At 39.8% G+C, this 25,785-nt stretch overlaps 1 protein-coding gene across 4 annotated transcripts in view; it reads right to left on the reverse strand.

Moving 5' to 3' along the window:
* The window catches only part of LOC100146271 (alpha-fetoprotein), a 57,693-nt gene that overhangs the window by 24,757 nt on the left and 7,151 nt on the right, over positions 1-25,785 (reverse strand). For 2 of the 4 annotated variants that reach the window (XM_070262356.1, XM_070262354.1), the window contains 8 exons: positions 24,509-24,641; positions 21,642-21,739; positions 20,477-20,606; positions 14,946-15,160; positions 13,342-13,474; positions 11,640-11,737; positions 9,565-9,703; positions 7,149-7,518 (listed from right to left, as the gene is read on the reverse strand). In XM_070262356.1, the coding sequence (XP_070118457.1) occupies positions 7,270-7,518; positions 9,565-9,703; positions 11,640-11,737; positions 13,342-13,474; positions 14,946-15,160; positions 20,477-20,606; positions 21,642-21,739; positions 24,509-24,641 (1,195 nt within the window). In that variant the 3' untranslated portion in view covers positions 7,149-7,269. Of the gene's footprint in view, positions 1-1,249; positions 1,383-7,148; positions 7,519-9,564; positions 9,704-11,639; positions 11,738-13,341; positions 13,475-14,945; positions 15,161-20,476; positions 20,607-21,641; positions 21,740-24,508; positions 24,642-25,785 lie in introns of those variants that run through there. The other 2 variants (XM_070262355.1, XM_070262357.1) reach the window with 2 other exon arrangements.

Here is a 25,785-nt window from a genome sequence, read left to right on the forward strand (position 1 = left end):
TTTGGATTCCCTCCTCTGCCATGGGGGCCGTCACAGGGGGGCTTCAGGCTGCAGGTGCCTACTGTTGCAGCCCACCTAGATGTGCTCTCTCCTTGGGGTCTGCAACGGTGTTATGGGCTTTTCCAGCGGCCAGGGGTGGGATCACTTATATTTGTCGCTCCGTTGCTGTCGGCACCCACCGAATCTCACTTGTCCTCTATGGGTCGCAGGAGAGCTATTGGCATCTTCTACAGTCTGTGGTTAGTACACCTAGCTATGCTGCTTTTGCCCTGGGGTCTTCCAGCCTTGTGGCTGGCGGCTGGGTGCCTTCTACTGGTGCTGTGCAGAGGCTTTCCCTAAGGCTGCTGTGAGCCTGTAGGGTTTCCCCCTAGGCTACTAAGCTGGGTCTCTGGAACTCTCTCCAGCCCCAGTCCTCTCCGAGATCTCCGGCAATCCCTAGTCCCACGGGGTGGGCAACGGCAGCTGGGGGTCGCCCCGCCCTCTGGGCTTCTCTCCGGGCCTCTCCCGGGAGCCCTGAATGCTGGGCGTGGCCCCTCTGCTAATGGCAGACAGAGAGTTTTGTCTGCTGCCTGGCAGAACTCTGGCGCTTCCCCTCCGGGTCGCAGAACCAGCCTTTGAAAGTTCCCCCCGCCCCGGTCCTCTCCGAGATCTCTGGCAATCTCTAGCCCCACGGGGCGGGCAATGGCAGCTGGGGGTCGCCCCGCCCTCTGGGATTCTCTCCGGGCCTCTCCCGGAGCCGTGAATGCTCGGCGTGGCCTGTATCAATATTTCATTCCCTGGTTAAGCCCTGAACTACATTTGGTGACTCTGCCTGATTGTGCCCCTGGAAATTTCTAGAACAATAGTACAGTTTGCCCAGACAGGTCTTTAAACTGTTATTATTTAAAATTTCTCAATATTTCCAAGGACACCATTTTTCTACAATTACCAAAGGTCTTCAATTCATCCTTCTTCCTCTCACCCCTAATCCCAAATATCCCCAGTCTATCTGGTGTCATGACTCTTGCACTCATCTGTCCTCCTGTCTAGGACTTCTAGTTTCCTCAAATAAACAGAAATATTAACATATCTTAAACCTAAATATAGTCAGTTACACCAATCCATCTAAACTATGGTTTTCTCCTAATCCACTGATGATGGGAATGCAGAAAGGGTTTTTCTCGTGGTAACAATCCTCTATTTTTATTTACTTACTTTACTTTAATAAACCCTAAGAGTGCTAAGAGAATAGACAAGGAAATAAGCATACCTCTTCTTGGAAACACTTTTCATTTTTCTCTGCTTGGCAGCACATCTCCACTAGCTGAGTGAAATCCATAATAATTGATTGGAACTGAATCTGTGTTGCATGTAGCTTCTGCTTCACAAGGTTGCTGAGGAGCCTGAATCCGAAATGAGGAGAGAAGATACTAGCAGTCCCTGAGTTGCATTTGTAACAGTGGTTTCAAAATCCTTGGAAATAACATATGTCTGAGCATATATAACAAACCAGGGAGGTGAGCCTCTCTCCCAGAAGGCAAGAGGATTGGGGGTTGAGCGAAATCCTAAAACAAGAAGTCAGGCTGGGAGACTTGCACCCAGTTGGAAAGGCTTGGTCAGTGGAAGACAGGAGTAATTTTGTGGTTCCCCAGCTGGGCCTCCCTTACACTCACTTCTGAATCATGCAGGATCAGGGTCAACCTTTGACAAAGTGCTGTAAGAGTACTGCATTCAAGTCCCGCAAACCACTAAGACACAAGCAAGGCTGCCACGGCACCATCGAAGAGTGTCTAATCCTGGGGGCTGGGGGAAAGGAATTATTGTCTTCTTACAACAAAACAGAAAGCAGCTTTGTCAAGGGATTCGGTCTGCACCTGAGCAGGAGACAGAGGTAGCTTGAGGGCATGATTGTTCCCAGTGGCACAGGAGTGGTGCCAGGGAGAGCCACCTGGAGGATTACTGGGGGTGGGAGAGGCAGAGGGAGTTGCATAAACTCTTCCCTGAGGATTCTGGGGATAATTGCTGGAACCGAAATTTTGTTCAGGCAGGTAGTAGCAAGAGCGTGCAAAACTTACATTATTAATCATTAGAAGACTGATGATGGACAGAAGGCATTGTGGGAGTGTGTGTTCATGCACGTATGTGACGCTATATGTTCCTATACTATACATAGAAAGCATTGAAATAGAAGTGCTATGATTCTCTTCTGTATTTTCTAAATTTTCTTCAAGGATTATGTATACTTTCCTTATGTAAATAAATGACTATGTAAAATAAACCAATATTTTAAAAAGAAATAGAATAGTATAAGCATTATTTTTTCTATCCAACTGGTCTATACATCTCCAATCTTCTAAATCGGACCTAAACTTGATTCCACTTGAAAGAAAACACTGTGCTTGTTTGCGTCTCTGTATCATTCCAGTCTGTATGTTAGATCTATAGTCAAATCAATTTGTATTATCTTTGAATAATAGTTATCAGTTTTTAACAGATTAATTATTCAAAGTGAGAAATGCAAGCTGTTTCCCACTGGAGTTTGGTGGATTTTGTCTCTGAATATATATTCCGACAGAAATGATATCGCTCGTAATGCTGAAGTTTACTGACCAACCCATAAAAGCACAGAAGAGCTCAGGTCCCAGGTCTAACCATCATGGGGACCCGATGGTGACCCTATCTCCAAACACCCATTTGGGGCTTCTAGGTCTGGCTTAGGGTATCCAGCAACGCAAGAGGCCAAAGCTGGTATAGGAAGGGGCTCAGGGTTTAGTGCTAGTTCATGCAAAATCTGGAATTCTCTTTTCTTCTAATATCGTGAAAAGGGCGCAAACTTTGAAGTCAAAGTTAACTTTGGTTCAAGTTAGGTCCTCCACTCACTAGTTTGTGTGATGGTTAACCTCTCTGACCCTCATCTATAAAAAGAAAATTTCAGCACCTACACGCAAGATTTTTCTGAGGACTAAAAATAATATATTAAAGGGCTGAGTACTGTACCTCGCACACTGGAGGCACTCAATAAATGGTGGCAAAGATAACAACAATGAATAGTGATAACGATAATAGCACAACTTGCTTCCATTTCAAATTTTTGTTTGCTTCCAACCATGGTCTCCCTCCTTCCTGACTCCCACAATAAATGGTACATTGTCACAGCTTTTCTCCTATTTATTCGTGTATTCATTCAGCAAATAATTGATGAGCATCTTTACAAGTTCCCCAAGGATCTGAGTTGTAGATTCAACAGTTACAGAGAAACCTAATGAGAGAGGAAAAAACACTCGCTCATATATTCCCACCTTCTCTTTTCTTACTTACGAGCTGTGGAATTCCAAGTGCCTTCATGGCTTGGCCCCTCCCAACCATTCAAGTCTCATCCCCAAAGTTTCTCTTCTCAGTCACATGGAACCACTCTGCTTTCTACTCTCCCTTGCTTTGTCGGCTGCTTTCTGCATGCACTTCCCAGAGGGACCAGTAGAGGGAAGACAAGCATAACTGCTGAATTTCCAGACGATCAGCCCGCAGCTGCTTATTTAAACAAAGAGAAATGCTCCCATTGAACTGGGACAGGCAAGAAAAAAAATCTCCCATTATGAGAAGGCAGAAGGCCAGGGAATGAGACTCAGAGCAGCGGTATCAGGACGTCCTGTTACCTCTCTTTGGGGCTCTACATACAAAAACTGCCATTTCTACAACTGGGGACTCTGTGTCACTAAGAAGCTGGGTCCCCTCTCCCAATGTCACATGCTTGTGATCTGCTTGTAATTGATTCATCTCTCTCCTGCCACTTCCTCCCCCCATCTTTCTACCTACCAACTGACTGCTTTTATTTAAAAATAGTTGCCCTAATTCTTTCTTTTCTTTTAAATTTTTAAATTTACGTTTTTAAATCTTAAATACTAATTTTGAGGCGGGGGGGTGGCAGTGAGGAAGATTAGCCCTGAGCTAACATCTGTTTCCAATCTTCCTCATTTTGCTTGAGGAAGATTGTCACTGGGCTAACATCTGCGCCAATCTCTCTCCACTTTCTGTATGTGGGATGTCGCCACAGCATGGCTTGATGAGCAGTGTGTAGGTCAGCGCCCAGGATCCAAACCTGTAAACCCTGGGCTGCCAAAGCAGAGCATTCAAACTTAACCACTACACCACCAGGCCAGCCCGCCTTAAATCCTATTATTAATCCTCAATACCATCAACTTGCTTTCAGTTTTTATCTCTATAATATTAATCTTTTATTTTCATTTAATTTGTCCACCATTTCATTTAAAGCACATTCTAGTCCTTATATACTATCTTCAGTCTTATCTTAATATTTCAACTCAATATTTTTCTTAACTGGATTTTAAATTCTTTAACTTTGAACTTCTAGTTTCTTTCTATTTTCTCTATCTTATTTCATGACTTCAACTTCTACCTTCTCTTTACTATCCTGCTGAATTTTTCTTTCCCCTCCAGGAGCCCTTTCACTTATTTCATCTTTTCTTGTTTGTAGATTTATGCTGTGATGGTCAGCCAGAATTATACTGGGATGAAAGCCATGGAGAGAGCCCTTGCCACTATCCCAAGAAGTTGGAGGGTTTTTTCCAGCCTGGCCTTTGACTCCCAATATGGATTCTCCCAGAATATTCCAGAAATCTCTATGTTAACTATCTCTATGCTGCTGTTTTCTCCATACAGAGAACATAGTAAATTCACTAGAACAGGGATGCCTCCTAATATTTCACACTTTTTATTATCTAGCCTTCACATAAAGAATCTGTCCATGTTTTAAAAATTATTACCAGTATTATAACCCCTTGATTGGGGCACACTAAGAGCTGCATGTTGGTAGTTAAGGGTACCTGCCTTGAGCCCGATAGCTTGGGTGCAAATTCCAGCTCGACAATCCATTTACCTGTTGCATGGTCTCATACCAAGTCTTCTTGCCTTCTCAGCCTCAGTTTCCTCACAACTAAAATGGGGTAATAATATTATCTAACTCATACATTTGTGGCAAGGATTTGGTGAGATGACATACATAAAGTGGTGCCTATCTATGCCCAGAGAACTTCTCAAGAGAAAGCAAAGCCTGCCCTCCAGAAATAAAACAGACTCCTTTCTCCTTGTGTTCCTACATCAAGCCCGGACTAAAGAAAGAATGGCTAATTGAATGTGACAGCAGTCTTTGGGTACCGATTGGACAGTTTTAAAGTCTAGTTTGTGATCAGCTCACCTTGGGAACTGAAGAAAGGAATTCAAGGGTCAGCTGGCTTATGAATTGCAAGTCCTGTGATAAAACAGAACAAGTAACAACCTTATGCTTGCTGGCCACGGAAATGTGTTCATTCTCAAGGCAACAAAAACTTTGCCTCACTTGGCAAGATGATATTGTTGGATTAATAATATTTAGACCCTGCAAGAGTGAGCCTTAGAGTAAATAAATTAATTAGAAATAAGCTACCACTTCTAACGATCTTGGGGGAGAAGGAACAATGAGAACCAGAGCATGCTTTCTCCTGAGGACAGGATCAGGGACACGTGAGGAGGGTAGGAAGGGTGGGTGGACGCTATAAGTTACCTTCCCAACTGTCTGCGGTTGGAGTGCTTTCAATGCATCCTGCTGATTCAGGGAAACTGGAACTTCACCCTCTGGCTTTTCTCAGAGCACTCACCTTTGGTGGACTCCACCTGGGACCTCTAACATCACATCCACCACCAGAGGAATTTATTCCAAGGGAGAACGCCTGGGCCATGAGAATGTCTTGGCTCCAGGCTTGGGAGTGGGGTGAATGGTGAAGAGAAGGATGATTGATGCCACAGAGAAAGACATTTCTTTCTCTACCACAGTGACCAGGTAGCCTCTTTTCTAATTCCTGATAATGTGTTCCATTCAATTGGTCTATGTGAGTGGGATAGGGAGAATTGAGGGAAATACCAGCCACTTGTGAGATGTTAATCCCCTTATGCTCTCAGTAGCCAAGGGCAAGACCAGCTGTGTGTGCCACATGTGCTACTTCCAAGTCTAAGCTCGTCTTGTCTCACTCACTTCAGTGACAATCAGAAATCCAAGTCTCCCAGATCATCTGTCATCATAGTGATGTCTCTACATCCTTCAAATGGCCCATCTCCTACTCTCCTCGCCTTCCCTAACCCAGCCTTTTCTCCTCTGTAATTTGAGGCTTTGTCATCAATAGCCATGGCCTCTTCTCTGAACTTCTTTCCCTATTTGAAACACGAGGCCCCCCAGAGGACACAGCTTCCCCTAAGACCTCTCAAGAGGAGGCTATTTATGCTTGAACGCCACTTATCTTAGCACCCTTTACTGCTTCCAGCCTCTCTCTCCTTCACCCTCTTGCAAAAGCCATAGCTCCTTCAAAGTACATGTCATCAAACTCTGACTTGCCCTCTCCCTATTTATTTCTCCCACATATGTTTCCACCATTATCTCGACATTTATCATTTTCTGTAGTTTCAACACCTACATTAATGATCTACCTGTGGCAGATTGATTTTAAAAATGGACCCAATTGTCCACCTTTCTCTGTATCTATGTCCTTTACAATGTGATTTTCCAGCACCTCCTATCAAGAAGTGAAGTCTCTCTTCACACACCTTTAATCCAGGGAGGCCTTATGACCTACATTACAGCAGAACTGGCAGTGCATGATTCCAAATCTGGGCCTCATGAGGCCTCTACACTTCCTCTTTCTCCCAGCTACAATATGAAGAAGCTTAGGTTAGCCTGCTGGAGACCACATGCAGCAGAGCAAGCCCTTCTCGATGAGGCCAGCCTAGACCAGCCAGCCCCCAGCGGATTTAGCAGCTAACCACAGACTCTTGAGCAAGCCCAGCTGAGAAGGGCTGAGGCTGGCCCACGTCAACAGATGCATCCAATCAACCCACAGATACTTGAGCAATAATAACTGACGCTGTGTTGTCACTACATTTCTGTGCAGTTTGTCACGCAGCAAAAACTACCTAGCACATTTTAAAAGGAAAAGATGAGGGAAAAATATTTGACAATGGGTTGCAGTAGCAGGAGAGCAAGAGGGTGGACAATATAGTAGAATGAATAAATATTCTAATAGATGCCTGTGAAAGCAGGAGTAGAAAAGAGCACTGGATTAAATTCTATTGCTGACCTCATACAGAAACCCTTTTCACCTAGAACACACATTGCAACACCCTGCTCAGATATAAAGACATTGTATTCTATTGGCAACATTTCCTATCAATAGGTTTCAGTATCAGTAACAGCAACCAAATCAGAATAGCACTTTGTAAAGTAATAACTTATATTCATAAAATTGTCTAATTTATAAATGTTTTCATATACAATATGTATGTGTATATCAGGTACAGATACAGATAGATATAAATATTACATAAGGTGATGACTTGGTCACAGGGTACAGGTGGAGAAATGTAAGTTCCATTGACTTTCAGATCGTCAAAGCATGGCTTCCTGAAGGCATACGAATCATCGCAGCAATGACCCACACCAGCATTGATAGGCTTGGCCTCATGTCTTCTGCATAAAGCTCCAAGAATTAGCTTTACCTTTTCGGAAAAGAATCAAAATAAGAGCCATAAGGTTTGTGGTTGTTTTTTTTCTCTTTTTTTTTACCCATAAGAAAGAAGATTATTTTTGTATTCCCAAATTCTAGTTTCTGCAAGTTCAGCCTGGATTTCACTGTTTGGGAAAAAGCAAGAGCATCGAGTACAGCCTGATTCCCAGCCTTGTCCTCCCCTTCCCGTCATCCTCAGGCTGAGTTCACTTGGGCCCCACCTTTACGTTCCTCCCCAGTCCAATCTATAGACCAGTGTTGACCTGAGGCAGGAGTTTCTTATGCTCCATCAAGTTAAAATCAAGTCAACAGTCTGGCTAATTTGACTCAGATATAAGACTGATCACTGGCATTCTTACTTAAGAAGCTCAAATCCAGTTTACTTCTATGTTTTGTAACTGGACATCTGTAACCACCACAAAACTTGGCACACAGGAGATGCTCTATGAATATTTGTTGAATGAATGAAAAAATGAATAAATGAATGATGAAAGAAATCCTTGGATCCTATTTCAGTTATCTATTTCATTTACTTGTCCTGTCCTAGAATTGTCACGTTAACTCACTTCCAGTGTGGTGTCTGATACTTATGCTGGTGCTGTCTGCAAGCCTGCCTATATGCTGCTCTGAGGGTAATGGCCTCCTAAATTCCCTGTCACTTATGCATAAGGGGACGAAGTTATTGAAACCAGTAATCATCAACATTTACTGTATGCATTTATCCATTTTAGAAGTAACCAAAGAAATCACCTTTTTAAAAATAAGACTTTAGGAGTATGTGTCTGCTTGAAAGAGTTCTACAAAGAGGGCATAACTAGAGAAGAAAAATTGACAATAAAATAAAAGGAAGTTAGGGCTATCTAATGAAAATGTTTAAATCTGCAATCAAAACAATTGAATTTTATCAGAAGACCAACTTAGCACAAAGGAGGCACTTTACCAAGGGCACAGGGAGAGAAAGCTGTCACCAAACAAGAATTCAGTAGCGTTAAAATAATACCACTTAAGAGAGACCTAGAGATTAGGTCTTGGAGGGATGTTCTGCATTGTGAGAAAGGAATAACTTATCATACGTCACCATAGCCTGGAAGAAATTTCCCTCAGGACCGTTCCTATCCTTCCTCTCATTCCATTTGTACTAATACCCATATCCATATTCAACTTCCAAAGTATTTTGACTTAGGAAAAAGTATAGCTTAGTTATTAGACCCAATTACTCCTCCCTTTGGAAAGACATTGCTCATTGTAATGAATACACTGGCATTCCATCTAATAAATTTACGACTTGTGAGTTTGTTTAGGATAAGTCTGAATGAGCATTATCTTGGAATTTGCTGACAAAAATCACCTTTTTTTTTTTTTTTTTGGTGAGGAAGATTGCCCCTGAGCTAACATCCATTGCCAATCTTCCGCTATTTTGTATGTGGGATGCTCCTACAGCATGGCTTGATGAGTGGTACATAGGCCTGCACCCAGGATGTGAACCTGTGAACCCCAGGCTGCCAAAGCAGAGAGTACAAACTTAACCACTATGCCACTAGGCTGGCCCCAAAATCACTTTTGTTGACTTGAAAACCCAACGAAAGGCCAGCCCCAGCAGCCTAGTGGTTAAGTTCAGCATGTTCTACTTTGGTGGCTTGGGTTCAGTTCCCGGGCAGGGACCTATACCACTCCTAGGTGGCCATGCTGTGGTGGCAGCTCATATAGAGAAAGAAGAAGATTGGCACAGATGTTAGCTCAGAGTGAATCTTCCTCAAAATAAAAAGAAAAAACAAAAACCCAAGGAATCGACCCTGGGGTATGATCCAGGCAAAGGCCTGGTGAATCTGACATCCCCAGATTCAGAGATGTGACAGTCTTACTGCTGCTGCTAATCAAAGACAATGGCATGAGCTGAGCTGAAAGGATTTCTCCTGAGGACACAATTATTAGGCTCTGTTGACAGTTCATGAATGTGTCCACCAACATGAGACTGATTGCAAGGGTTAGAGATTAGAACTTCAAGGACAGGCAAACATGAAGTCACAGATGTACTTACCGAGTCCTCCATGCAGATGAACTGTTGCTCATCACTCAGTGGGCAACATTTGGTCGCAGCAGCTGCCATGTTCTTCGTGAACATAACCAACTCTTGAGCAGATAGTTGTGGGGCTTTCTTAGTGTACAGGACTATGAGGCTGAAAGAATAATATCCTCTTACGCCTGGCAATGGCTATGTGCCCAAAATAAAGAATTCTATAGAGTTTTCCTCAATATCAGACATCGTCTCTAATTTAGGGTGAACAAGGCATTAAATTGGGTTTAATTCTATCTTTTTAGTCCTTGTTTCAATGGCCCAATGCCTTATTTAGTAGACTTGGAATTCTCTTCCCACCTCATACATTGCTCCACTCTGATCCATCTGTTTTCTACTTATCAAGGATACTATGTTAGCTAGTTTGGATGGCTACAAAATCAGACAGAGTAAACAACTATTGAAATAAATATATGCGCAGGCCATTAAAGTTTTTATTGGTTGTCTGCAATGTGTTGGAATAGGGGCTGCAGAATGATCAGCAAACAGCCTCTACTCCCTTGGGGCTCACACTCGAGTGGGAGGGGGATAGACAAGTACACTCAGTGCAGTGAAAGGAGCACAGAGTGCAGCAGGTGCACACAGAATGGCCTCTAATCCCACCCCAGGGAGTCAGGCAGACCTCCTAGGGGAAATCTCAGCTCATGTGAGCTGAGATCTGACAATAACTAAAAAGGAGCCAATGAGGGGGAGTGGAAGTGGGAAGGGAGCATTTGGGAAGTTATTGGATATGATTTTGCTTTCTTGACTGGGGGGATTGGGGATTGGAGGAGGGGAAGGAGGAAAGCTTAGTTACAGAATCAGATTTCTGTTGTTTTTAAGATAATTAAGGTTGCTGTATAAACAATGGATTGGAGGTTGGCAGAAAGCAAAGCGAGGGAAGAAACAGTTTGAAGCGCCATTCCAGTCATCCAAGTGAGAGACAGTGATGGCCTGAACTAGAAGAGTGGTGGTGGGAACTGAGGGATATGGAGATTTTAAGGCAAAAGACTCTGCAGAACTGGATTTGAGGATAACAAAAAATCAGAGTCAATTATTGCATTTATATTTTAATGGAGTTAGGGGAAGAATTTAGCTGTAACATCCAATCAAACAGTCAACCTAATTCAGTGGTTCTCCAAGTGCAACCCCCAGACCAGCAGCATCAGCATTCCTGGGGACTTGTTAGAAATGCAGATTCTCAGGCCACATCCCAGATTTACTGAATCAGAAAACCTAGTGATGGGTTATGTTCTAACAAGTCCTCCATGTAATTTCGATGCACTCAAGTTTGAGAACCACAGATGGAATCCTTAAACTAGACATTAGCAACTGAACACAACATAAAAGAAAAGCAATAAGCCAAATATTCTCTCTGGAACAAAAATAATTTTTCGGATCCATTATTCCGGACATTTAATTTAAGCTGAATATTATGGGACACTAGATCAAAACTGAACTTATCCTCAATACTCTGCTCCTAAATAGACTATTATAGTAAGATGTTAAAGATAAGTAAAAATTGGCTTTTGTTTTTGGGCATATTAATCTTTGAAATACAATAGGATTTACCAGGCTGTCTGCACACAAGGAGTTGTGTGTGTTCTCTCCGGCAAATAACTAAGATATCCATTTATCTGGACTCTCGATGGTGAAAACACTATTTGCTATATGGATCTGACTTGAAACTGACACAAGGACCCTAGATTAGATGTCTGTTGCAGCCTTGACTCAAAATTGCCGGCAAAGTCCCAAACTATGTCCAGGTGTGAGGGATAGGGCCCCTTTGAGGTTGCAGGAGGGCAGCTAGGGCATGACTTTTTAACCCCTGGGCATTGACTGGAATCTGGAAACTGGCCTTGAAAACAATGTAAAAGCACCCAAGGTTATGTGGACAACCATCTTATCAAGACAAAGATAGCTAAGTTAACTCTGAACTAATTTTTTCCTTGGCCTCTGAGATTTTAAGGTTAAATACAGACTCCTAGCAACTCTCAGCATAAGGAGTTAACAAAAACTCACTAGCAAGCATAAATCTGGACAATATCTTAAAAGCATACCTGTCGTGGAAGTTACTATCTCCTAGTTTCTGACGTAAATCACAGTGATTCTTTACATGCTCGTGGCTTTCATGAACCACTCTTTGGAACATCTGTTTCTGAAAAATAGAGATAATCAGTGTTTACCTATTGTTGCAACAATATATCTTTAGGCAAGATTGCAAAACCATCTTCTGTAATAGTTTAATGTAACTGTTTTCCTAAACCCAGGGCTTTATTTACTTAGTGAGTTTCCAAATCTTGAAAAACATGTTTGCTAAAACAGGAATGGCCAGGTACTTTGTGGAGAAAAAAGTGGGACAGCAAGATTGATATTCAGTTTCCTGTGATATAAACTCATTTGCGGACTTAAATGGCATATTTTACAAGCATAAGGCAAATCATTCATCAAGCCAGAAAGACATCCTTAAAGGTAGTTTATAGATCTAAGTTTGGTTGGTCAGAATGTGTGTGTGTTGGTTATTTTTAATAAGATAGTCTTTTTACATAAACAGCACAGATATAGAGAGATAGATATATGTATAGAAACAGATACGTCTTAAGAAGTCATGGTTTGATAAAAACGCGTGTGAACCTTGAACATAGGAAGGCACTCCACACATACACATTGAAGTGAACCAAGTGGAATTTCTCGGAGCTAAATGCAAATTCAGAGTTCTTAAACTGTGCAAACAAATTCCAGTGGGAAGAGACAAGTGACCTTGCAGGCTTAGCTCTTTGATAGGAACACTGGTTATCATCTTAACTAATCAGACCCAGTCCACCGGATCCTAACAAGCACTGTTTGTTACAGTGAAAATTTTACCGGATTTGCAAACTGTTTGCCTGGATTTAACCTTTAGCCTTGCCCTTACTGCCTGTGTGATGTTGGGCAAATCACTTGAACCTTCCGAAATTCCAATATTCTCATGTATAAAATGTAGTTAGTACTTCTGGCTTTATCTATCTTACCAGGCTTTGTGAGGCTCAAATAGGACATCGGTTGTAAAGGTGCTTTGTAAACTGTAAACATCCATGCTCCTGTAAGGTGCTATTATCACAATGATTATAGTGGAAGTCTACTGGTGATGCTATGTAGGAAAGGGTGCTAACCTAAAGATGACGAAATCGCCTTCATTTATCCTTCTCTCTGGGGACAGAAAGATGCTAAGTGTATTTGCTTGTGCCCTGACAGGACAAGAGATGCCTTCACCTTCCACTTGCCCCCTCTGGAAATACGTAAGCCATTGAATAGAATAACAAAGCCAGAACCACATGGCTCCCACAGATAACTGATCACCTGGCCAGATTTGTAAGGCCATCTGCTTTTTTCACGTATAATGCATTACAGGAGCTGTTGCCTGTGAACAATATGATTTCTGGCCTGAAACAGGGACAGGTTCCAGGCCTGCTTGGTGGAAATAATCAACCTCCCTCTGTCATAATAGGCTATGCTTTCATGCTACCTGCTACTGTGCCAAGCAAACATTCACTTTACAGAGGAAATTGCACAGAAAAGGTTTCACAAAGCACAGAATCTGTAAGACAGTGACTCACCCAGATGGTTGCTACAGGGTGATGATGTGGTCTTTGGTTTAGATGGGAATCATATTTCTGGTGTAACATAATCATCTTACAAAAGTACAACACTAGTAATGGCACTGGAATTTTTCTTATGTTCATAATCACTGTGAGTAAAGGATTAAAAATAAAAGGAATTTACCCCATGGCTATGGCATTCTAGAGGATTTTCTAATTTACAGCATTTTCCCAGTAAGTTTTGATATACTGTATCCACTCTTAAAATCACTGGAACTGCCAACTCTGGATGTCTTCTTGAATATTCATAAAGAAACCTGTATCCATGTGAAATGTATTAGAAAGTAAACAATAAAATTCAGAGCCCGTGAGTTTTCTTTCAAGAACCAATTACAGCTGTGAAATATATTCAATATTTTCAATCACCTGAAGGCATTTGGAAACGCTGGGAGCCTGGCAGGGAAGTTTTACTGACTATATTTTGAGATAAAGAAACCAAATCAATAAAATTATCTGATTTTTCCAAAGTCACACAGTAGTGAGTGGCAGAGCTGGAACTTGAACCTAAAATATCCTGATTAGCTGATAGTTCCTGGTTCAGGATCCCTACTTACTTTTACTAGAAATTAATTTCAAGTATTTAGGTGAAAATACATTTTTTTCAATGTTCCTTGAGGCTAGATTTTATAAGTATTACAACTTTTTTGAAAGGAAGTGCTGGCTAGGTTTTAAATCACCATCTTGCCCTCTTTTCCACGCAAGCCTTCAAGCATGAGTAGGCTATTCATAAGCTACACATTCTTCTGGGTTACAAGAAAGAAAAATGTGGGCTCTAGAATATTTTCAAAGGAATCATAGAATCACTGGAGGGACTTTTGAAATGATCTTATCCAATCACCTCAATTTACAGTTGGAACCCAAAAGCCTGGGGAAATTAAGTGGCTTGACCAACATTCTAAAGCTTATGCATGACCAAGCTAGACTAGAACTGAGGTCTCCAAAATCACAGTCTAATGTGATTTCCACTAGGAACTTGTGCCTATCCATTCTTTCAATACCAAATGCAAGTTTAGGAATAAGTAAGTTCAGGTAGTGACATTGACTTTTGTAAGCCAGTATCAAATACAATTTCAGAAATATAGCTACAATAACTCTACAAAGAATTTTGAAGAAAATTCAAATTCTTACGCTTTGTTGGAATTTAGTTCCTCCAAATAATGCTTCACAAAGTGACTTTGGAAATATTCAATCACAGAGCAATATCGTTTTAATATTATGTATTGAAATCAGTCTGCCTTATGCACAAATTAATACGTACTTCTGAATGGACACAAGAGATGTTAATACTCCATGTCTCTAATCTTTAAATGCCACACGATGGCTTTGGTAGTAGGTATTAAATTAATTAAAATAGAAGAGCTGACCAGGTATACCAATCTGAAACTCTTACTTAGAGGAAAGCTTGCAAACACTAGAGCTTCACTGTGTTTTTAAAAATTTCCATGTTAGTTATCAACATTTAAAAATCAAGAGACTTCCAGCTTCTCTCAAAATACAGTAGACAGAACCACCCAAAGCCTTCCTTTCCGTAAGGCAACAAGTGGCTGGAGCCAAATAGTAGCTGCCGACTTTGGACTCCACAAAGAATCTCTTCTTGGCCACAGTTCCCATTTGACCACTCACTTACATCACTGGCTTGCCTCTGTTGTCATTTGAGTTTGCAGCCTCTCCCAAAGAATCAATAAATACAATATCCCATCATCAAGATTTTACAAAAAGCTATATTACTCTTCTAGGAAGTCATCTTGCTTGTCAGTGAATTGTTTGCATACAAATTGGTCTTCTGTGAACCTGCTGAGTGGTAGGGGTGAAAGATCAGGTTTGCCATCATTTTCTGAGTTGATAATGCATTCTCCTCTGAATGGCATTGGCAGTTCACAGCATGACGTGATCTTGCTGGAGAGCAGAGCCTGTTTAGAGCAGGTATAGTTCATGAGCTGGCTCTATAAAATATAAAAGGGAGCAGTTATTTTTGATGACTTCATTCTGAACTTATTTATTTTTATTGTTATTAGTAGAAAACCAGAGAAAAACTTGACATCTTATATTGCTTTATCCTTGGCAAACTGAGAGAACAAAAAGGTCATTTACAGTGATTCATTCTTATAAGGAAAGCTTCTCTATTTGACCTTATCCAAGTATCACAAACTCTGTCAACATCTCTTAAAGAACTTAAGAGGAGACAGACTGTATTATTGCTTAGCCCGGCAAAATACAAATGAAGAGTTTTATTGTCGTGCTATTTGTTGTATTGTTTTAGGATCCCAGTTTAGGAAACATTTTGTCTCTGTCATTTACTACACACATTAGTATTATATTAGAGCAATATCGCTGTTACACTTACATATATACTTATACGTACGTACACACAAATATTGTGTATGTGTTTGTATGAATAAGCTAGTCTCTAAACTTAAGGAACTCATAATTTAGTTGGAGAGTCAAATAATTCAATAACAATAATAACGCATTATAATAGAAGTTATAAGAGAAATGAGCATGTTATACTTTGGAAGACAAAAGAGAGATTGGCATTCCAGACTGGTTGGAGGTGAGAGTGAAGATCTTGAATTATTTGAACCTTAATTGACAAATGGAAGTTAGTCAGAAACAAATGAAGAGGAAGAGCATGTTAGAATTATTCATCTTTATATATAAAGCATCTTAGAGGTGAAAGGGCCTGACATATTTGGGAAATGATATATAAGATATTTGAACATTATTGGGAAAATTTAGTTGAGAAATGATAAGGCTTAAACCAAATGAGTGATTGTTAGACCTAAGAGCCACTGAGAAGTAGAATTAAGAAGATTTTAATGAATAATAAAGGCGGGGGGTGGGGTGTGGCCAAAGAATTTAGAATGATACAGAACACTGGCTTTATGGTAGCACAATTTACTGAAATTGATATTTAGGAGAAAAAACAGATTTGAGGAAGATGGCTAAAAAGGGAAGCCTAAGAGCTCACTGTTGGATTATAGAGCTAACGTGATTTAGAGATAAGATAAAGCATCTGTGAGGCATCTACATGGAGACTTCCTCTAAGCAGCTCAGAGTCTAGATGAAGGGTTCAGGAAAGAAGGATGGGCTGAAGGTCTAGATCTGAGAGAGCTGAAGCTACATTACGGGGTCAGGTTGAGACTGAGAAGGGAGAGTGTCTTCATTAGTTAAGGAACTAGCATGTTCTCAGTGGCTTACGGGAATCAAGTTTGTTTCTTTCTTAATAAAGTCCCATTGAGAACGGAAGGTGTATTGCCTCTAGGCAGTAGTTCTGGGAACCAGACTGACAAAGACTCTATCATCTTCAACCTGTGGCTTCTAACATTGTCTTCAGTTTGGGGGTGTTTTGTCCAGGAGATTTTTATATGCCAGGCCTAGAAATGGTGTGAAACTCTTCTGACCAGAACCCAGTCAGGTGGCCCCACCCAGCTGTGAGACAGGTAGGAAATGTAGTTCATGGCCCAGCAACTAGTCTAGACTATCGAAGGGAGAGTAATCCTTGCCGGATGGCTAGCCCTCTCTGATTGAATGTGTAAAATAAGAAACAAAAAGGCCAAGAACAGATCTATTGGGAATACCAATTTTTAAAGGGTAGTAGAAGAGGGAAAGAAAATTGATAAAGGGAACTGTAAGAATACAGGTGTTCCAAATAGCCAAAAATTCTATCATTTGTCTTCTAGACAGCACCTTTGCTGGTCATCGCTGGAAAAATAAATTAGTGCAGCAGTTGACAGCGGTAGCTCTGTCAGACTTCCTGAGTTCTAATCCTGACTTTGCCACTTTCTAGCTGTGTGACCTTAGGCAAGCTACTTTACCCCATTGTGCCTCCACTTCCTAAACTATAAAGTGGAGATAAAATAATACTTACTTTCCAAGGTTGTGGGAATTAAGTGAGTTAACATTTACGAACAAAGAAAGGAGACTGGCACAGAGTAAATACTAAAAAAGTGCTTGTTAACTAAAAGTGAAATGCTTAGATTCAGTGCTTGACACAGAGAAAGCATTTTTTAAAAGTTAGTATTACAGCAATTATTATACAATCCTAGAATGTTGGTCCAACAGTGCAGTGAAGCCAAAGAAAGAAAGAGAACTTTACCACATAAAATTGAATTTTGTTGACTGAGTGATACAATAGACAAGCTATTTTAATTTACATGACTTAATATTAAAAATTAATATCTATTATAAGCATATTTGCTTTGTGAGTCGGTGTGATGCTGTGAAATATGGTAGGATATAATGAGCACTGATAAAACTTGAAAACTTTCTAAGACACACAACTCAAACGTATACAATCCGTACATTATTCCTGAAGGCACGAGGAGAAATAGTGCAATCAAGAGAGAATTAAATCAATAGAAAAAAATAAACAGTGGAGTACATTGTATAAAGTAAATGATAGTTCAATGAAATCATTATTGTTAACAAAGTTATTTAAAAAGAATGAGCATAAACTAAGAAGTCAACTAAAACAACTGAGATAAGTCAATTAAACAAACCTGAGAGAATTAAAGTTAAAAGCAGAAATCCAGTAGAATTGAAAATAAGTCCAAGAACTTTGTCTTGGTGAAGACCAATAAATTCAATAGTCCCTTTGCAAAGCTAATTCATTAAAGGAGAAAACACAAAAATATGGGGAAAAGGAGGTGCAATTACATAATTGCTGTTTTTAACTATCAAATATTATCATGTAGAACTTTACGTTCCTTAATCAGAAAATGCTGATGAAGGAGACTTTTTAAAGGAAAATGTACATTTTAAAACCTGAGAAAAAATAAGAACAGTTAATTCTCCTTATTCACAATAGTTAAAAACACTAAATTCGTGAATACTGAATCATCAGCCCTAAGGAAAATACAAGATTGGGTTCCTGCAAGCCTCTGGCCACATTTTCATTAAGAGATCAAGACATAACCTTGTTTTATGTAAGCTTCTGTTTAAAGACACCTTATTTAACACATATGGTTAATTTATTCATATTGAACTCAGAGCCACCAGCAGCTAGTCACGCATGAATGAAGCGTATCTGACATACATATTTTCTCCGTAAGGCACATCCTGGCCTCCTCACGCTGAGGAACACCAGACAGCGCTTCAGCACTACACTTGGGGACATTTAAACAGCTAAATCCCCAATAAAAAGCAAAAAATGTGAAAAACGAGACACTAAATAGACCGCAAAAAGAACACATTCACAGCGTGAGAGCTAAAGCAAGGAAGCAGAGCGTCTCCTCGTTCCGTCTCAGCCAGGACTCTGCGCGTCACGCGACTCAAACTTTCGCCTTCTCTGATCACGGGCAGGTCTGCGAAAGACCACGGAAGTGCTGTGAGTATTGTTTTTGGGGTTACTGATGAATCTTGGCAAGTAGGTAAATTCACCAGTACAGAAATCAAGAATAATGAGGATCAACTGAAAACTGTTAAAATGAATTCATAACAAAAGAAATAGAAAAGCTGTCACAGCAGCTTCTATCTCCATCCTTGCTCCAGTTTCACAGAGAAGTTCTTTCAAACCTTCACAAAACAGTTAAGTCCTAGTACTATTTAGGTTATTTCAGAGGATTCAAAAGGAAAAAAATTCTAATTCCTTTTTTTAGAAGTTAGCATAACTGAATACCAAATCTGATAAAGTATGTGCAAAAAAGAAAGTTCTAGATCCATCTCACATCTAAACAAATGCAAAAAGTTTGACTATTTTATATAGATAGATAGATAGTCCAGAGATATAGTAAAATGAGATTGACTTGAGCAATGTAAAAATGGTTAAAAATTAAGAAATCTTTTAATACAATTCACCAATAAATAAGTCAAATGACAGAAATCAAATGATCATCCTAAGAAGACAAAAGAACAGTTACTAATGTTCAGAATCCATCCTAATTAAAAGAAAACAAAACCACCTCTAAAATCAAATGAAAAATCTCAACACATAAGCAGTGTCTTTGTCAAGCCAGTGACTAATAAACTTGTTCTTATTATAGTCTGGACCAAGACAGGAATGCCAGAACAATCTACAGTTATTTTATATTGTTTATGAATACTGGCCAAAACAATCAAATAACTGAAGGTTGTTATGGCATTTCTGTCATAGTGTAGACTATAATGGGAGCTGTTCCAGAGTTACCAGTTTAGCAAAGATATTGTTTATGTGTTCATGGATTTTAGAGATTTGGGTTTTTTTTTTCTTTTAATTAAGATGGATTTTGTCAGGCCCCAAAGTTCCCTTCACTTTTCCCCAAATTCACCTAACCTTCATGCAAATAGGACTCTGACAGCCTGTCTTGATGAGTCAGCACTCCTTCTAAGAGTGCAGGATAGTACTCCTTCCAGCACCAGTTGTCTTGTCATACAAAAAGTAATTCAAAGGACAGCCTTATATTGTCTGTCTCCAGGATGGAACTGACAGCGGTAGCTGCCGCCTTTCTGAAATGTGACTGTAACCCCGGACAGTGACTGCCAAGGAAAAGCTGCGGTCCAACCCCGACTCTGTTCCGGTAGAGATGCGTGGACTTAGGATCCTAGGGGTCGACTAAGTGTTCTACTCAATGATTTTCTACTTTAATTGCTATTGTTACCCACATCCCTTTAATCTGTTGTGTGATGAGACTAAAATGGTTGGCCATGGGACCTCCTGCCCATAAGAATCATGGATCTCTCCAGGAAATCATAGTATTGGTTTTTCTTTGTTTCTGTTTTTTTTTTAAATCATGATGAAAATTATTCATTTCAAACCCACAGAATGAATAGGGACATGACTTTTAACTTGTGGTTTGGTAAAGCCTTATTAAGTTTTGAAGACACAATTTTTTCCTTCTCTAGGATTTTGAGACTTTACATTGGGAGGTGGGACGGGTGAGTTCTACGCGGTTCATGCCTCCATACCCCTTGCCCCTTAACACCATATCTTTGACCTTGATTGCTTCCTCTTTCTCCATGGCCTGGGGGTATAGGCTGCAATTCCAGGACTTGTTGGAGATTCAAAGATGGATGAAATACAATCCTAATTTGGAAGTAAATTAGAGATCAGCTCTACAAATTTAAGAGTAAAGTAAGGTAAGACAAGCTGAGTAAGAAAGGAGAGAAGGAAGAAAAACTTGTTGCATGACCTGTGAAGAGAGAGGAGGTGAAACACCATTGTACTGATAATATGGAGAAATGGTAATTACTTTCTTAGATTCATCATATGCCACTCCCACCTTTATTTAAGAATTACATGTATTTTAAAGGTTGAAATGAGTTTTAAGAAAAGAAGCTCTTACCCTGCCAAGCACACACGCTACTGCATTTCCTCCACAGCAGGTCTGATGCAGATTGTTAGTATCCACGGTGAGTTTGGCAATTTCAGAAAAATTGGCTTTCGGTTGTTTTTTAGTCAGCAGAACCAATTCCCTGAAAGGAAAAAGAAGTACATTTTAAACAGTATTTGAATTCAATCCTTTCTAAAATTAGTTCTAGTCCATTAACTAATCAGAAGAGAAGAAACACATTTGCAAATGTAGGGTAAAGAGAATATATTATAAATGCTTTGTATTTCTTCAGTGATAGTACCCAGAGTCACACAACGATCCAAGTAGCAAAACAAACATGATTCAATTCATAATCATGTAAAATATGGTCATTTTCATCATTTAAATTATCATTTAAAGAATTTGAGTTACTTAGATAAGTAACAACAAGTAAGGCTGCCAAGCCTTGAAAATTTATCTGACCTTACTTTCTCAGGTAAAACTCTGCATTGTAAAAACAGTCATTATAGGTGGCTTGGGTGTCCCTTGCCTCAATTGACAACTAAGCAACATCTCTGAAATTTCTCTGGAAATAGGGAGAGTGGGCCTGCCTTGCAAGGAGAACTGAGCTTCCAGGCAGCCCAATGTCGTCCTAAATTGGGGGAGAAGGTGATAGAAGGAATCGCACATGTTCAGGAGTCAGCTGGGACGGAAACACAATCTGGACCGGGAGAGACGCCTGCTGAGTAACATCAAATTCTCCCCACCGCACACTGCTCCATCTCCACTGCAAAGAAACACCACTCACTTTTTCTGTTCTACATGACATTGGAGCCAAAAGCTTTCCTATCTTCCAAGAGGAAAGAAAACCTTTTGTCCTCCAGCCTTTACCTTGCAGAACAATTAAGTGCTTGCATCTGAACATACAGAATCTTTTGTGCACTGAGGAAGTGACTAAGAGATTTGAACAGATGGAAGAAATTGAGGCAGGAAATAATGGGTGGAGATGAGGATTGTGCAATTCTATGCTCAGCCCTCTGAGCCCTATTGAACAGGCAAGTCAAGTGTGAGTGGAGAAAAGAACTTTGTTTGTACTGAGAGACATTATCAAATGGGAGAGAAATGATTTTTCAAATGGGTTTAATCAAAGAGGCGGTCCAACAACATTAAAGTCCACAAATCTAAATAGGTAACTTACACTGCTTTTGCTACTTTGTGGTTGAATTTAGTCCGAATTTCACATAAATGGTGATGCCTCAAAGATATTTTTCTAATGTATTTCCTGATGGGTTCCAGCTGTAATTAGAAAAACAACTCATCAAAGAAATACGGTTGGAACCACAAAAGTTAATTTCAGAATTAGTAAAGAAGAGAGAAAAGTAAAAATTGTGTATCTCCTCAAAATTAGAAAGTTTTTGTTGTCTTACGTAAAAGAGGTCAAATGCAAAAGGATAAGTTGTTTTGTTTCGTTTTTTATAAAATAGCATTTCACTTGCCCAAGGATCACTTGTCCTAGAACCTCAAACATTTAGAATATAAATGAGAACAAGAAAGTGAGCAAACTAAAGTCGAGAGAGCCGCTAGAATAAATTTCAGTAAAGTCTTACAGCTGTATTTTGTTTTTATCCAAGTTACTAACCCTGCCATCTACGACGTGTCTCCTGCTGCTTATCTAAAATATATGCTTCAGTTTTGCAATATATTAATTAAGCCCCCTCAAAATATTGATGTTCTTTAACCCAGGATTTGTACTTTTGAAATGCTATGGCAAACAAAATGTTCTAAATAAGTGAAAATATAACCATGCGAAAAGAAGAATGTGCATGTTTTGTTACAAGAGGAAAATTTTGGAGACAAGATGTCTCAACAGCACAGTGATGGTTAAGTAAATAATGACACATTAATTGTGAAAAGATGTATGCTTGTAACAAGAAGTAGCTCTGTTTAAATCTCTCATCTAAATCTAAAAGGAAATATACCAAAATTGATATCTCTATGTGGTGGAAATATAAGTAAGATTTTAAAATTTTATAATAGCTCTATATTTTCACTTAAAACATTATATTGGCCATATATTATTTTTACTTTGGGTAACTGCACCTTTCAGAGCTATTTTTAAGAACAATTTAGAAAATGTATACAAAGGCAATATTCAAACCGCAAAACTAGCACAATAATGATAATTTTACTTAATAATTGTTATTAAATATAATTAATTATACTTATATAATTAACTACAAATATAATTATCATTTTTATCCTTATTTTGTTGTTTTATATTCATTTGAAATCAAATACAAACAAGCTTATCTATTTTTTCATGAGAGGGCCTCTGAAAACTTAACTCATAAAGTCATGTCTGATCACAGACACAATTTTTACACCGTTGGTTAGGTAATTTTCTCTGAGGAAGGAGCAAGAATTGGTAGGAATAGACATCCTGGAAGCAGCAAGACTATAAACACCACAGAGTGAGGTGGAGGAGGAAAGAACTCTTAGCTAACTTGAGAACATCTGCTTTTGTATAACATTATAGGGGCGTGCTACACATTAAGGAAAAACTTCCACTGAAAAGGGTTAAGATCAAGAAAACTTTGTAACTTAAAACAGTAAGCTCAAATTACCTAAAAAACTTACCTCCAGGAAAAAGCTCATTTTTCAGAAATAACAGTTAATGAGACATAAGTCTGCGTAATCACTTGCTTTTTAGTTTTTAGCTTATATGAAACCAAAAGGGAAAAAGATATCTCTCCTGCTTAGGAGTTTAGAAGTGGCTTCTGAAAGAATTGGGGTTCACCAGGAGAAGAGTGGAGAGAGAGGTAAGAAATATATATAAACAGCTTTAATGAAATAGCGGCAATTATTGAGTACTTAGCATATGCCAGAAACTCTTTAGATACATTATTTAATTTCTTACACAAGGTAGCCGACGAACAGCTCAAAAGGAGAAATACGTAAAATTCTACTGGAGTTTAGAGGAAGGTGAGAGAAGTTCTCATGGAGAAGATCAAAAACACAGCAAGGAAAAAGTGGCACTGTATTTAGCCTTGAGGGATTCATCACAATGACTATCAAATGACTGCTCATCGAGCATGACCCTTGGAAAATCCATCTGGTGCCCCCTCTAATAAAGTAAAGATGGTTATTTTATGTTGATATTTAGAACCTTTAATAAGCATGCATAAAAAGTACTTTTATCATGAAACTAATTACTGATTTACACCTATCCAACAAAGGAGAAAAGTCCACATGGTTAACAGTAAGTGTGGCAGATTGTATTTTCCGAAGATGGCTACAATATCTTCCATCCCATGCTCTTTTTACAATGAGACTTTAACAATCCTCCCAAGAGGTGCAGTATATGCACTGTCCCCTTCAAACTGATGAGGCTCGATGGTGTTTCAACCAATAGAATATGACAGAGGTAACTTCTGAGACGAAGTTATAAAAGCTTATACAACTTCTGCTTTCTCCACTAGAATACTCATTCTTGAAGTCTTTGGCCACATGTAAGAGGTCCAAGTGCCCTGAGGCTGCGGGGCTGTGAGGAAGCCCTAAGTAGCCAAGGCAGAGAGACAACAGGGAGAGGCCCCGAGGTTATATGAGAAGAAAGAGATGTTGCACCAGCCCCCAGGCGCCTCAGCCCCCCTAGAGTCCCAGATCTAGCCATTGTCTGACTATAACCACATGAAAGCTCATGAGCCAGAACTGCCCGGAGGAGCTCTTCCTGAAATCCCGACTCACAGAAATCATGAGAGATAATAAAATGATTGTTATTGTTTTGAGTCACTAAATTTTGGGGTGTTTTTATGCAGCAATAGTAACTGGAATATTAAATATTTATTATAAAATACTATCTATACTAGATAGTACTTCTCAAATTTGGATGACTATATGAATCGCCCGGGTATCTTGTTAAAATGCAGTCTTCTGTAGTAGGTCTAGAGAAGAGTTTCAGGCTCTTCCTTTCTCACAGCATATGCCGGCGATGGATGTGCTGCTGGCCCACAGCCCACGCTTCGCACAGCAAAGCCCTAAACAACAGCTGATATAGGAATATTTTACCTTCATCTGCAAGCATTGAGTCTTATTTTCTTCTCGGCAACATGACTGAATAGCTGTTTCATAGCAAGCAGACGTGGTCAGAATAGTGGGTCCATACAAGAACGGATGCTTTCTAGATATTTCATAAATGTACCTGTAATCGGACAAATACAAAGTTGTATAATTTGGAATTTAAGAACATGTGCTGACACTGTTTCTTAAAAACTTAGGATTCATTTATTTTTTAGACCTGAAACTTCTAGAATTTCACGGTGATGGAGAAGAGGTAGCACTGAACTTAAATGCGTCAAACGTTCAGTGTGGACAGATCACTCAGACATTCCTTGAGTCCCATGAAGTGACCAGTTGTACCTTCTGGGCTAGTGGGGAAAGAAAGTCAGTCATTAAAACTTTTCACTTTTATATAAGGAGTGCAAGGTAGAAAGTTCAACAGTCTAAACTAAATTGTAAATGCAGGATGGTACAGCTAGTGCAGGGGAATTAAATTTAGAAGCTATTTTTCGGTGGAAAGGAGTCTCTCAAGATCATCCAGAAGTTCTTTCTAGACTAAGCAAGTTAATGCCATCATCCTCTAAGGTGCGTTACTCAATATTTTGGGTTGTTACTAAATCCCTCATCTTTGTTGCCCTCTCTAATTCATTCCTCACGCTTGTTACAGAGCCTGGACATCAGGCCTACCTTCACTTATAATCATGTCTCCTCATAGTACTCTGCAAAAGCTCACTCAAAGTACCACACAAACATACATAAAAATACCAGCTTCCATTTCCTCTTCCTGCGTGCACAGGAAGACTACTCTTCCAGCCTCCCTTGCAGTTAGGTTAGGAACATGTTCTCACCAATGAAATAGGAATGAACATGCTATACACCACTTCCAGGTTTGGCTGTTAATCTCTTTGCACAGTTACTTATTCTCTCTTTTTCTGTTTTGCATGACCTTGGAAACACATACTCCAGATGGTATAGCTCCAAGATGGAAACATCTTGCATTCCCGAGTTACTCCTTGGAGGAGAATTGTCAGGAGCTAAGCAGAGCTGGAGAGACCGAAGCTGCCAAGGGTTGGAGTAGCCAAATAAGACAAAAAGCCAAAGAGAAAGTCCAGTCAAGACTTTAATCACTTACTGGGATAGTATAAGCAAGTGGCTACACTGGAGAAACTACCAACACTCCACTTCCATTCTCACCTATAGACCAGCACCAGTTGAGGATCAGGTGGACAGACACAGGAATGGCTCACTCTTGTGGGAGCCCCACATGAAAGGCTCCGGCAGTTTTG

Source organism: Equus caballus, chromosome 3 (assembly GCF_041296265.1).
Source record: "Equus caballus isolate H_3958 breed thoroughbred chromosome 3, TB-T2T, whole genome shotgun sequence".
In the NCBI taxonomy this organism is placed as follows: Eukaryota; Metazoa; Chordata; class Mammalia; order Perissodactyla; family Equidae; genus Equus; species Equus caballus.